Below are 14,566 nucleotides of genomic sequence, written 5' to 3'. Positions count from 1 at the left end.
TACAGAGTCATGTTTACAGCGATTGTCTGTAGTCTGTTCCTGGGTCTATCAATTTCACTCACTTACATGCCACAGTAGCCGTGTTTCCTCAATCAGTGCTGATTAATATATACGACTATCAATTATATGATGGCAATAAACACACACACACACACACGCAATAAGAATTCTCGCCACTACATCAAATCTCTTAATTTAATATCTTGTCACATCTTTATTGTGCTTGTTCATTTGTATTCATAAAGAGAAGTTCAGGATAAAGATTACCAGCTCAGTACATAAGCAAGAATCAATCTCTCATAATATTTATGTATACTATGCACATACATATTGTATATACATGCATCTATTGTATATGACCGAGTAGATGCCTGTTAGCGAAAACGGATTGTTTGTAATCTGTAATTAGCGCTAATGTCTTACAAATATTCATAACTTTTCCGACATAAATTGTTTGCTAATATGGGAAATGAGGCGAAAAGTGTTCTTGACACAGTTTATACAACACGCCTGTCCTGAAAACAAAACAGAAACCAAGCCAACGGGGAAAGCAGAACTGCAACTGAGCGGTTCATGTTAACTAAAGAGAAAATGAAAATGATTCTGAGATTTGTTCCAAAATATATCGTTCATATTGACTTCATGTAGTTCGTTGTATCTGGATGCAGTGACTGTATCCGGAAGAACAACTTTCGAACTTTATACATCACACGTACACTTAAGCACAGTGAAATTCCTGTCTGCATTTCACCCATCTGAAGCACTGAACACTCACATGAGCAATGAGCACACACTGTGCTACAGCACCCAGGGAGCAGTTGAGGGTTAGGTGCCTTGCTCAATGGCACTTCAGCCCATAGCTGTCCCATGTTAACCTAACCACATGTCTTTGGACTGTGCAGATACAGGGAGAACATGCAAACTCCACACAGAAAGGCCCCCGTCGGCCACTGAGCTCGAACCCAGAACCTTCTTGCTGTAAGGCGACAGTGCTGACCACTACACCACCGTGTCGTCTGAAGAAAATCAAGAACAAGATCATTACATAGGGGGCGACGTTAAATAACTACAGCTTTTATCATTAACCACTACGCCACCATGCCGGCTGTATTAGCAGTGTAATTCCCTATAATATGGGAATCTTGCTGGAAATTTGTCAAACTATACTATCTTTTGATCAAGTAAATGTGACAGCTAGGGTTGTTGTTGTTGCTGTTTTCGCCTCATCTTTTTGGGAAAACTTTTTTTTTTTAATTGTAGAAAGTCAAATTGCTGTTGCTAGCAGTGAAATTTGCCAAGTTCAACTTGAAACTTGAACTTGAAGCACGGTGAATTTCCATTCTAGATGTCAATATGCAAATTAACTAGAAGTACACATAAGATATCAAATGGTACCTGCATACAGCATAATGCACTGAGGTTTCTTTTCTGTTTCTTGATTGTGCTTTATCCTGAACGACTTGCTTATATGGATGGTCGATGACAAGTGGCAAGGTCAGGGGTCACTCCCTTGGCCATCAGGACTGTGTGAAGTGACCTCGCCAGGCTGAGGTCAGCAACAGGTCTGTGACAGAGTTCAGGTGGTCAGAGGTCACGAACCCCTGGCTGATTTGTTTTCCTTCTTTTCTAGGACAGGGAGAACCCTCATTGTCATTTCAGTCCTCGAATATTGCCGAAGTATTATTTTTAGATGGCAAACATGTCTCTTTGGTTTCATTGACTTTTTTTTGTAAATGCACAGCAAACCTTTATGTTGAGACAGTTTACGTATATGAATCATGCGCTGTACCTGGCAAAGCTTGTGTATTTTGCCCCAGCAGCTCTCGAAGCACCACAGTCGTTGACCTTCGCCTAGTCGCCATGACAATTATGAACGATCTGGCGCAGAGTATTAACATTAAGGGAAGCACGGCTCCTTGCGCCCTGATTGACAGAGTGGCGGGAGAGAAGGTGCAGAAGAAAGAGCGGAAAAGGGAGGGAGCTGGAACGGGAACGGATTTGGCGGGCGGTGGAGAGCGAAAGAGGGAGGGAGTGATTTAGGTAAGAGTTGAAATGGGGAGGAAACGGAGAGAGGGATCATAGGAAGTGGCAGAGTTGGAAAGGGAAAGACAGAAAGATGGAGAGAGCAAGAGGGAGGGGTGGGAATGGAAGAATGGAGGTCTGTAGGCTGCTGAGTACATTTCCTACTGGACGCCGTCCACGTCAGGAAATGGCGGCCATAATTGAGACTAATTGGCGTGTGTTTTCGCTGTCTCAGCGCGCGTCAGGTGATGAGGTGGAAAGAGAACCACACACACACACACACACACACACACACACACACATATACACTTTCGCCAGGACGCCATGCATGGCTACTTAAGGATCAAGTGTTCAGACCCACTGCTTTCCAAAATCCTTTACTCACTATGGGACAGGGCAGCCCTTCCACTTTCTTCTTCTCTTTCTTTCTTTATTTCTCTGTACTCCACTGCTGGCTCCCAGAGAGCCCAGGGAGGGGGCACGGGAAGAAAGAAGGAGTAGAAGAAAGAAAGAAGGAAAGAAAGAAATGCACCCAGCGACACTTTCATAGTTGTTGCCCTGGTAACTGGTGAGGCCGAGGGACTCTTAACAATGAAGCCGGATTCTTTTTTAAGTGTTGCTAATTAGCTTGCTTCTGCCTGGTGTTTTTTTTTTTTTGTGTGTGTGTGTGTTTGCTGTCTTAAAAAAAAGATTAAAGTCAACAGAAAGAAGCACTGGAGAAAAAAGAAGAAGGGGTTTCTCTTCTCTGGCTTTAAAAAAAATTACCCTATGACAGATCCTGGCACTTTAGATATACGAATAGATTATTGGTGAAGAGTTGGATGTGTTTTTTTTTTTTTTTCCCAGTAGTAGTGTTGTTCAGTACAGTATGTTTTACTAATACACGGTGATAGACCTATTATTTGTTGGCATTAGCAGGGTACAATGTGAGTCAGAGATTGTTGCAACGCAGCACACAATCTTTTCATTCACGCTGGCCTGTGCGGAGATATGAAACGTGGCCTCACAGCACTGGCGACGAAATCCCGCTTTCTGCCCAGGAAGATTGATCCCCTCATAAATCTCTGACTTTTACTCCCTCTCTCTCTCTCTCTCGCACACACACATACAAAAAAAAAAGCACACTCTTTCAAATGGCACCACTCCCACCCAGCCACACATGGTGAGTTTTGGAGAACTTTTCTTGTGTTCTTTTCAAGCCACCCTTTATTTTTGGAAGGTCTGTGTTTCTGCCTTTTCAGCCATTACCAGGTGTAGAAAATTTAAATCAAAAACATAAAAGGTCTCTCACATTTGTTTTTTTTTTCTTCCCCTCCGTCTCTTGACCAGACGTGCAAGGTAATGGGTCTGCAAGTGAATGTTTCGAATATTCGTCTGTTTAAACAATATATCCGTATATATGTTTCCCTTCCTCCAGAGTTCCATTTTGGTATTATTAGCTTTTTTTTTTCTCTCTCTCTCTCTCTCTCTCTCTCTCTCTCTCTCTTTCTTTATTAATAAAAACATAGAAATATGTTCCATATGTGTTGTGTAGATGGGAAGCTCAGTTACTGGTCAGAGCTATCCTGAGTTTGGTGTGCATACGGTGCTGGCCAAAAATATTGGCCAGCGTTCAATTCTTTAAGGGGGCGAGTGGAGGGAGCCACAAAACTTACCCTAACACCCCTGGAGTGCCCTAGTTCGTTCTTGCGATCTGCTAATATCTAAACGCCAGGATCTTGAAAAGCGCTCCGCAGTGACAGAATGCCATTTTTCATTATTAATTTGCGTAGCGTTCGCAGCCAAGAGATGTCTATCGAGTCGGACTTTGCGTTGCTGCCAGAGGGACAGAGTTAAGAAAAGTGAAATTAAACTGCCATGAACTGCCACGAATTCGCCAGCGTCTGCTGCTTCCAGTGGAGAAGAAGCACTTTTTTGTCTTTCTTCTTCTCTCTTGCTATTTATTATTCACTTTCTTTCTTTCTTTCTTTCTTTCTTTCTTTCTTTCTTTCTTTCTTTCTTTCTTTCTTTCCTTGAGCTTGTCTCATGGTGGCAGTAGAAAAAATAATGATGCCCAGAGAGTCTTGCCAGAGTGCATTATCCTCCTCCCTGGCTCTTTGGGAGCAGGATATGGGGATAACTTACTTCTATTTCCTTTCTCTTACCTTTCATGTCACTTTTTTCTCCCTTTATAGTTTTTTTTTTTTGTGCTTTTCCTGAACGACTCAAAGGTGCTGAACCTGCATCTGGAAAGTGGCACGTGGCTGCTTGTTTCAAACAGGTTACTTTTCTGAAAAATAGGATGTGAAAAAAAATAATAATAAATAACTAATCGGATGTTTCAAACATCGGAGCTTATTTTTGATGTTCTTTTTTTTTTTAACCTACTCTTAGGTTTATTTTTTATTGCTTTGGCTCTAGTTCACCCTTTCCTCGTTTTAATGGCCAGCGTGAGTCCAGAGAGGCCTGCTGTAGCCATTTAAAATTTAAGCTTTTGCCGTAGCCTTTATATTGCGGAAACATTACATTAAATGGCAAGAGGACAGCACGTCATGTTTTTGAAGGTTCCTTAAATAATTTGAATGTTGGATAATTTGCTTGGTTTTTCGATTTTAAAAAAAAAATTTTTTTTAGATTAACATTCTAATGGTTTTGAGTGAAAACAAATGTGACAAGCAACTGAAAGGGCCTATGAACAGCACGCTGGAGCAGGAAGTAGCAAATTAAAACCAGCTTTGGCCAACAGGAGGGAAAGAGTGGGAAGAAAAGGAGAGAAAAATGGTCAAAAGTGCAGTTTATTTGTAACCCACCGTGAAATTGGCCGGCTCTGCAGTCTACGGCCTTGGTAATGAGTCATGGGGACAAAATTAAGATCTAGACAAACTTTGGCGCAGGCCAGCGGAGTCGATCATGTCCAAGATTGCACACTTTGCCCCATGGCCCACGGTGGACGGCTGCTAACAGGCCCAATGCGCCTGACCGGGGCACTGTAGACACACTGTAGACGTTGCTCATTTGGTGGCCAGCTGCAATGCAACATTCCAGCTTTTAAAAAGAACCAGGCAGGCCTTCAGCGGAAGATCAGAGATACTGAACCTCTGTATATCGGCCCTACCTTACCTCTGTTCGAGATGTGGGAGGCCATGAAATTCCAATCATTTTTTTTTTCAGGCAACGCTTGACACTCGAAGACGCTGCGTGGCTCAACATCCTGGTTCGCTACGATTGCTTAAAATGCCGCAGGTGACACGGAGGCAGGAATCTTTGCAAGTGACTACGCCTAATTATACTTTTGCAGGCGCTAGATATCAAGGAGAAGGTGTATGAGGTATCTCGAGTGATATATTACAGCCAGTCACTGCGCTCCTGATACAGTCGGCTCTCAAATGAGTGACACATTCGTTCCTGGCGTATACTTTTGCGCAATTTCCCCTCATATGCCTAGTGTTATTTCCTGTGCTAATACAATTGTGTTTTTGTCATAAAATCTCGCAAGATCACATTCCAAATAACGTCGGAGCATAGCGTGGATTTTCCTTTCAGCTTGAGTGCGTCCAACTGAAGAAGGGAAGCTTTTGTATTCCTTTCTTGTTTTCTTGCTGATACTGAGTGAACCGGCATACACACTGGTGTCCTAGCTGCACAGAAACATCGAAATGTGACCAGTCCTCCTTCGTCTCCTTCCTTTTATTCCAGAAACCAGGCCTTAATTTTGATTGTGGGAGGTTTTTCTTTTTGCCCCTTCTATGAATCAACTGTTCTGCTTTTCTAAAACTGTACAAATTCTCAACCTACCGAAGGAAAAAGATCTAGTTATTTATGGAGTGTAATTTTGTTAATTGGAAAAAATGATTTCCTTATGGTTTTAAAATAGACCTTCCAGTAGGTCTCCTTGGTCCGTTGCTAAAAAAAAAAAAAAAAAAGGCTGACCACACTCGTCCATATGCGCTAACATGAGGTTAGGTTACATTAATCACATAGTGGTCACACCCAGTTGCTTTTCTAAACAGTGTGAACAAATTACATGGAACGTTTCGAATTCAGTTTCTGTGTTTATTATAAGATTACTATAAGGTTTCTCTAATAAGTTATTTGGGATCAAGCTTTATTGGGCTTAGCCGCAGTCCGTGATATAATACCTGCTGGAAGCAGCTATTGTAGCACAAAGGGTGTATTAAAGACATTAAAAATGCTGCAGTCTTGAGGGATTATGAACATCGCTGCATGAACCTCCTATAAAAAGGTCTGTTCTGGATTTATATATATACCACAAATTTGCTCGACTCCCATTGGAAGCCAGAAAAGCAGGGTTAGCTCGGTCGGTTAATTAAGAGACTTTGTTAGAGCACGAAGAAATTCCTTTTGGGTTGGAGCATGTACCGAGTTTCAACACCACGTCTCGTTCCCAGCTTCTGCATCATGGATTATGGGGAGTTCTTGTCCTCTACACTGCTCTCCTCCTTCTCGGTCCTGTTTCCTTTCTGTACATATGTGGTCCAGACTTCTTCCAGCAGACACTGGAAGCTTTCTGAAGGTGTCTGCAGTTGTGCACCCAGCTTCTGTAACTTGATACCTTCTGACCCGGTCTGCTTCCAGTACTCCCCACCATCCACTCATCCACCCACACCCAGGGACGGCCTACCGTGGGGACGGAGGCTCCTGTTTTTCTAAGGGGGTAGTCATGGGGGTTGTTGCAAGCATCAACAATGGTCCTCTGTCAGCGATGATGGATCATTCCAGCATATGGTGCCCACCTGTACACAGACAAGCCAACTCTGCTCTATTTGGATTTACAGCAGAGAGAGAGAGAAGAGGGGAGAGAACACCCCGCATTTTGCCCAGATTCATCACCTCCCTGCAGTGTTTGCTTTAGCAACCTGAGCCTAATGAATAGAACCTGGGCCCGCCAGGGAAGAGGCGCCCAATCATGCCCTGTTTGTGTGTCTTGGTGCCTTGTTTTGGAACGCCTGTTGAACAGGCAAAAAGAGCTCTGCCCGACTTTGTTTTTGGTGGACGCGGACCACATGTAGTACATGCTGCACCCCTGCTTGCAGAATGGGAAGCAAGATGGAGAGAATATGGTCTGCTAGGCACATATGCCAAAAATAATTTTTTCCTCATTACTTTCCATAAATGGACCTTCAAGTGAATACCAGAGTTCCGCCTCTCTGCACCTAAAAGGAGGGCAAGGAGAGAAAGAAAACGGGTACCCCGCAATACCCCACACACATACTCCTTCCCCACAACCCTGCTGAATTAAAAAAAACAACAACAACAACAAAAAAACGCTCTGTTATTAAAGGCCATGTCAGGAGTGTTGATTTACGGGGGGAGGGAGGGGGTTGGTTTGGCCGATGACAGGTTAGGAGAACTCACACACAGTGCAGCTTAGGCCTCCAAGCTGGGCTCTGACCTCTTCACCCTCCCCTTCCCCTCTCTCTTTTTCTCTCTCTCTTTCTCTCTCTCTCTCTCTTAGCACCCACCCTCCCTCTTTGCAATAAAACCTGTCTAACGTCGCAGTACAATGGAGCTGTTGTTGGACCCAGCCACCCGCCACCTCCCTCATATTTTCTTTAAAGGTGCAGCGCACGCCGGTGAATGCCATGAGGCTTTAGAAGGACATGCAGAGGGAGGGCCAAAGACTCGCAGGTCACCGTACAACACAGTTTCTCCCTCAAAGACTTATCTCAAAGACTTGACAAAGCAAAGGAAATCAAGTCAACATGGATGTCAGGGTTGTTTTTTTTTCGCAGGTTTTCTGGCTCCGGGACTTTCTTCCTTTACTTATTGTTTTCTTTCCAACCCCGAGTCGAAGTTTATCCAGCTCGTCCAAAGTTTGTACGTTGTCAAGACTAATCCAATAGCTTTTCATCCACCCTGAACGGGGAGCCTGTGTGCAGTTTCCACAGGGAGATGACTGCTTCAGCGCCCGAGACTCCGGGACAGCCCCGGCTCCTTCCAGTCATGTTTGGCTTGCCCAACCTCTGCCCCTGAGCCGCTCTCAGTTCAGCCTGATGAAGCACAGAAGCACCGAGGCATTGACCACACATTTTTCTTCATCTATCAAGCACGCCCGTAGAAAGGAGCTGCAAAGGCCAAGAAGAGACACAGATCACCTCAAGATAATAGTTGCGCTTATTAGCAGCGTGACCGGTTTATTAAAAAAGTGTCATTTTCAGTGCTGTAATTTGGACCAGATTAGCCTTTATTGTTCCCAGATCCCATCCTATCCCAGGCCACCACTGGTGTGTGCCTGTAGATGAGTGCCTAAGCGCACATATATGTGGTCATATCTGGCGAGGGTATTTAATATCCACCACATGCCTGGTGTGTGCGTGTGTGTATGTGCAGCTGGACTGGCCAAGGCTAGACTGGGAGGTGTTTTTAGTCCACTTCAGTTTGTAAAGCCTACTGCTGAGGTCACACTCACGCTGACGGGACATGGTTCCTGTTCAGTCGGACGGAGGGGCTTTTTCAGGGTGGGGGTGGGTGGAGGGGGCGTGTGGGTGATATATGCGTGTGTGTGCACTATTCAGATGCGACCTCAGCAAAAGTAACAAGTGCTCTCGATACAACAGATGGTTTTCATCATGCAGGCCATACATGCGATTGCATGATGGGCCTCTCTCTCTCTCACACACACACACACACACACACACACACACACACACACACACACACTGTCACTCTCATATTTTTTAAAATAATAAGCATCTTTTATATCGAGGGCAGCGCTGTTAACTTCACAATGCACCCACCCACACACATAAGTGCTTTTGCAATTGATATCATGATTAACTCAAACAGTGGGTGTCGGATATTTCAAAGGGACGTCGTTACTGTTCGTGTAAATTAATTGCTTATATCGGGGAGTCATAAAAAAGAAACCCCACCATTTAGATAATTTCGTTCATCTCCCCTGTTTTGCAGATCTGTTGCGTATAGGACATTCCATTTCCATTTTCGGCCGCGTGAGCCGGCAGTGTATCTCTTTTTTTTCCTGTAGAATTCTGATTTTATATACCACAGCAGATCTGAAGATCAGACCGGTGTTGGTAAATACATCAACAACTGTATCTCAGAGTGTCAGGTTAAAGTGGAATGCTTACTCGTTTTTGTTTTTTTTTTTCCTGTGAACTGGTGGTCTGGCCCCACTTTTTTTTTTTTCCATAAATCAATATTTACCATGTAGCCTTCCTCCCTCTCTTCGGAGCCAGGAAGCAAATGTGCATCCTGATGGCGCTCTTCAAAAAGTATGCTTTGCCCCCTGATTTACTGCCGCCTGGTGTTTTTGTTTGGAGAGGCATGTTTTGCCGTTGGCCCACTGCCCCCCGGCTTGGTGTGTTCAAACAAAAACAGGAGGGTAACTGAAATTCCTGAGCTCAGACGCAGACTGTTCAGACACTAATACCCTGTGCTGTTGGGCCCGGAGTCAGGATGGTGCTGTACAGGTGCGATAGATAGATAGATAGATAGATAGATAGATAGATAGATAGATAGATAGATAGATAGATAGATACCATCATGGTACAATCAAGGGTGCATCTTTTGAACCTTTACTGTAGTATGTCTTTTATATGGGAATGTGCTTGTGTAGTGCCTTTAATTAGCTTTTAGAGGAATGTTAAATCAGTGGTCTTTAAAGGTGACATACCATGGTGGCACGGTGGTGTAGTGGTTAGCGCTGTCGCCTCACAGCAAGAAGTTTCTGAGTTCGAGCCCAGTGGCCGACGAGGGCCCTTCTGTGTGGAGTTTGCATGTTCTCCCCGTGTCCGCGTGGGTTTCCTCCGGGTGCTCCGGTTTCCCCTACAGTCCAAAGACATGCAGGTTAGGCTTATCGGTGGCTCTAAATTGACCGTAGGTGTGTGAATGGTGATTTGTGGCAGCCCTGCGATGATCTGGTGACTTGTCCAGGGTGTACCCCATCAGGATAGGCTCCAGCTTGCTCACAACCCTGCACAGGATAAGCAGTTACGCACAATGGATGGATTGATGGATGGATATTATGCTCCTTTTCCGTGAGTTGACACATTTCCCGGAGGTCTTCGTGAAATATTTGTGACATGATTTGCTCAAAATACCACACAGATAAAGCACCACAGCTCCCTTCTCCCCCTGTCTAAACAGCCCTGTGCAAAACGGCCCATTTGAGTCCCTGTTCCTTTAAATGATAATGAGCCACCGCTCACCCCACCCCCCCTTTTCCGACAGCCAGTCAGAAAGCACTGTCTTCATGAATATTCATTCACAAAGGCAGTTCTCAAACAACGAGCAGAGATACTCAGACGAGGGGGTGGTATAATTCTCATGAGCTCCACTTGTGACATCGAAAGAGGAGACGAATCTGAACGGTTTGTTGAAGCTCATGTTTTTTGAAATAGGCAGCGCAAAAGAAAAAGGCCGGGTCGTCGAATTTCAGAGTGTAGGCGCTCCAGATACCCAGATGTACTACTGTATATGTGCACAAGCACTGAAAAAAAAGTCAGTTTTTCACAATATGTCCCCTTTCAGGTCTTATTATGTACCTTAAATTATTTTGAAACATATATTTAAATAATATCAGCTGGCTTTTTTTCGTGGTCTATCAGATATATTCCATTCAGCTAGAATGATATTGAACGAGTCTTTGACTCGTTCAATATCATGCTAGCTGAATGGAATATATCTGATAGACCATGAACAAAAGCCAGCTGATATTATTATTATTATTATACATCTACACTCTTCATATCAGCATTCTCGAAGGCCAACGCTAGCTTACCCGCAACTCGATGCTGTTAGTGCGGCAGTCCAGTTACCTTCTACCTGCTGTAGTGTTAGCGCAAGCCAATGCTAGCACAGTCAAGTCAATTATTATTATTATTATTATTTTCCCCATGCAATTTACTTAGTTACTTTTACAACCCCGATTCCAAAAAAGTTGGGACAAAGTACAAATTGTAAATAAAAACGGAATGCAGTGATGTGGAAGTTTCAAAATTCCATATTTTATTCAGAATAGAACATAGATGACATATCAAATGTTTAAACTGAGAAAATGTATCATTTAAAGAGAAAAATTAGGTGATTTTAAATTTCATGACAACAACACATTTCAAAAAGGCGGCACGGTGGTGTAGTGGTTAGCGCTGTCGCCTCACAGCAAGAAGGTCCGGCCGGCGAGGGCCTTTCTGTGCAGAGTTTGCATGTTCTCCCCGTGTCCGCGTGGGTTTCCTCCGGGTGCTCCGGTTTCCCCCACAGTCCAAAGACATGCAAGTTAGGTTAACTGGTGACTCTAAATTGACCGTAGGTGTGAATGTGAGTGTGAATGGTTGTCTGTGTCTATGTGTCAGCCCTGTGATGACCTGGCGACTTGTCCAGGGTGTACCCTGCCTTTCGCCCGTAGTCAGCTGGGATAGGCTCCAGCTTGCCTGCGACCCTGTAGAACAGGATAAAGCGGCTACAGATAATGAGATGAGATGAGATGAGATGAACACATCTCAAAAAAGTTGGGACAAGGCCATGTTTATCACTGTGAGACATCCCCTTTTCTCTTTACAACAGTCTGTAAACGTCTGGGGACTGAGGAGACAAGTTGCTCAAGTTTAGGGATAGGAATGTTAACCCATTCTTGTCTAATGTAGGATTCTAGTTGCTCAACTGTCTTAGGTCTTTTTTGTCGTATCTTCCGTTTTATGATGCGCCAAATGTTTTCTGTGGGTGAAAGATCTGGACTGCAGGCTGGCCAGTTCAGTACCCGGACCCTTCTTCTACGCAGCCATGACGCTGTAATTGATGCAGTATGTGGTTTGGCATTGTCATGTTGGAAAATGCAAGGTCTTCCCTGAAAGAGACGTCGTCTGGATGGGAGCATATGTTGCTCTAGAACCTGGATATACCTTTCAGCATTGATGGTGTCTTTCCAGATGTGTAAGCTGCCCATGCCACACGCACTAATGCAACCCCATACCATCAGAGATGCAGGCTTCTGAACTGAGCGCTGATAACAACTTGGGTCGTCCTTCTCTTCTTTAGTCCGAATGACACAGCGTCCCTGATTTCCATAAAGAACTTCAAATTTTGATTCGTCTGACCACAGAACAGTTTTCCACTTTGCCACAGTACATTTTAAATGAGCCTTGGCCCAGAGAAGATGTCTGCGCTTCTGGATCATGTTTAGATACGGCTTCTTCTTTGAGCTATAGAGTTTTAGCTGGCAACGGCGGATGGCACGGTGAATTGTGTTCACAGATAATGTTCTCTGGAAATATTCCTGAGCCCATTTTGTGATTTCCAATACAGAAGCATGCCTGTATGTGATGCAGTGCCGTCTAAGGGCCCGAAGATCACGGGCACCCAGTATGGTTTTCCAGCCTTGACCCTTACGCACAGAGATTCTTCCAGATTCTCTGAATCTTTTGATGATATTATGCACTGTAGATGATGATATGTTCAAACTCTTTGCAATTTTACACTGTCGAACTCCTTTCTGATATTGCTCCACTATTTGTCGGTGCAGAATTAGGTGGATTGGTGATCCTCTTCCCATCTTTACTTCTGAGAGCCGCTGCCACTCCAAGATGCTCTTTTTATACCCAGTCATGTTAATGACCTATTGCCAATTGACTTAATGAGTTGCAATTTGGTCCTCCAGCTGTTCCTTTTTTGTACCTTTAACTTTTCCAGCCTCTTATTGCCCCTGTCCCAACTTTTTTGAGATGTGTTGCTGTCATGAAATTTCAAATGAGCCAATATTTGGCATGAAATTTCAAAATGTCTCACTTTCGACATTTGATATGACTTTTGACATTTGATATAATATCAGTTTTTGAGATTTGTAAATTATCGCATTCCGTTTTTATTTACAATTTGTACTTTGTCCCAACTTTTTTGGAATCGGGGCTGTAAAATCAACACCAACAACGACACACAACGGAGCAACCCGGCAGCCAAAATTCTCTCAAAATCTTCCGCTTTTAACGAAGCAAACCTCGCGGCCATGTTTGTTCACAAACTGTCACAGTCACCCGCTAACTCGGAAGTTTTACATCTCCGACGTGTCTCTCTTCCAGTTTTTCGATGCCCATCGGTATGTTCTTCTCTTGTAAATATGTGTAAAGAATACATAATGAAGTTCTGGTAGCCTTTCGGGTGCTCAGTGCATCTTTGGTTTCAGTTTTCAGTTTATTTCTTTAGTGCTTCAACCTAGCACTGGATTAGCCTCGTCTCCTCTCATTCCCAGCCGACAAAGAAACGATTGTATGTGTGCGCAGTTTTCTCCTTGGATCTTCGCACGAGCTCCGACGTGTGACGTCGTGTTGTCTTGACAACGTGCTATATTCTAACAATACTGCACGCTCATTCTCCATTGGGGAGAGTGGCGTAATGTGTGGAGGACAAGCAATATGCTAACAATATCGCATGCTAGCAGTAAACCCGCTCGAAGGGAATAGAACACATGATTTTATTCCATGGAAAAAGTGGCCCATATGTGCAGTATAATACTAGCAACATATAATGCAGATAGTGATAATGAACGCAGATCTCATCTCATCTGTAGCCGCTTTATCCTGTTCTACAGGGTCGCAGGCAAGCTGGAGCCTATCCCAGCTGACTACGGGCGAAAGGCGGGGTACACCCTGGACAAGTCGCCAGGTCATCACAGGGCTGACACATAGACACAGACAACCATTCACACTCACATTCACACCTACGGTCAATTTAGAGTCACCAGTTAACCTAACCTGCATGTCTTTGGACTGTGGGGGAAACCGGAGCACCCGGAGGAAACCCACGCGGACATGGGGAGAACATGCAAACTCTACACAGAAAGGCCCTCGCCGGCCCCGCGGCTCGAACCTGGACCTTCTTGCTGTGAGGCGACAGCGCTAACCACTACACCGCCCTCTGTGAAACCTAATACACTATAAAAGTTGAATTTAAATTCTTCACACTGTTTTTTTTTTTGGGGGGGGGTGCAAACTTCTATCTATCTAGATAGATAGATAGATAGATAGATAGATAGATAGATAGATAGATAGATAGATAGAAACACACAAAACCACATGGAGTTTTAAGTGGGTAGTGCAATGCTAAGTGTATCCTTCTTTGATTAATTAAGAGAGAGAGAGACTCACCCATGTCTCTTTTTTTCCGTGTCCACAGGCTCTCCAGGCAGCACGCCAGTTCCTTCTTCAACAGGCCACAGGACTCAGCTCGCCCAGCAGTAACGAGGTCAAACAGAGCCCTGTACAGGTAAGACACACACACACACACGCCACAAAACACTCTTCTTTACCGATGTCTTTGCTTCGAATTTACTCTCCCAGCTCAGTATAAAACTCAGTAACAAAATGTAACCTAGTCTAATTTCCACTGCCTGTTTCAGGGCATTTGTTTGTTTTTTTCCTCCCTCTTTTCCTCTTTCTGTCTGTCTGTCTCATTCTCTCTCCCTCAGTGATTCTGTCTCTTGAGCTCTCAGTACTGTATTAAAAAGCAGTCAAATGAATGTGTCTCTTTGTACTGAAGAGCCACACAATAGGCAGTGCTTGGAGACCAAACACAATTCCCTCTGTGAGCATGAGGT

At 44.1% G+C, this 14,566-nt stretch overlaps 1 protein-coding gene across 6 annotated transcripts in view; it reads left to right on the top strand.

The window, feature by feature from the left end:
- Positions 1–14,566, top strand: part of foxp4 (forkhead box P4) — a 276,065-nt gene that overhangs the window by 105,439 nt on the left and 156,060 nt on the right. For all 6 annotated transcript variants that reach the window (XM_060910313.1, XM_060910312.1, XM_060910309.1 and 3 more), the window contains exon 3: positions 14,146–14,235. In XM_060910313.1, coding sequence (XP_060766296.1) covers positions 14,146–14,235 — 90 coding nt within the window. The remainder of the gene's footprint in view (positions 1–14,145; positions 14,236–14,566) is intronic.

This window comes from Neoarius graeffei, chromosome 26, assembly GCF_027579695.1.
Source record: "Neoarius graeffei isolate fNeoGra1 chromosome 26, fNeoGra1.pri, whole genome shotgun sequence".
NCBI classification, from domain to species: Eukaryota; Metazoa; Chordata; class Actinopteri; order Siluriformes; family Ariidae; genus Neoarius; species Neoarius graeffei.
This window is presented reverse-complemented; position numbering and strand designations above follow the sequence as displayed.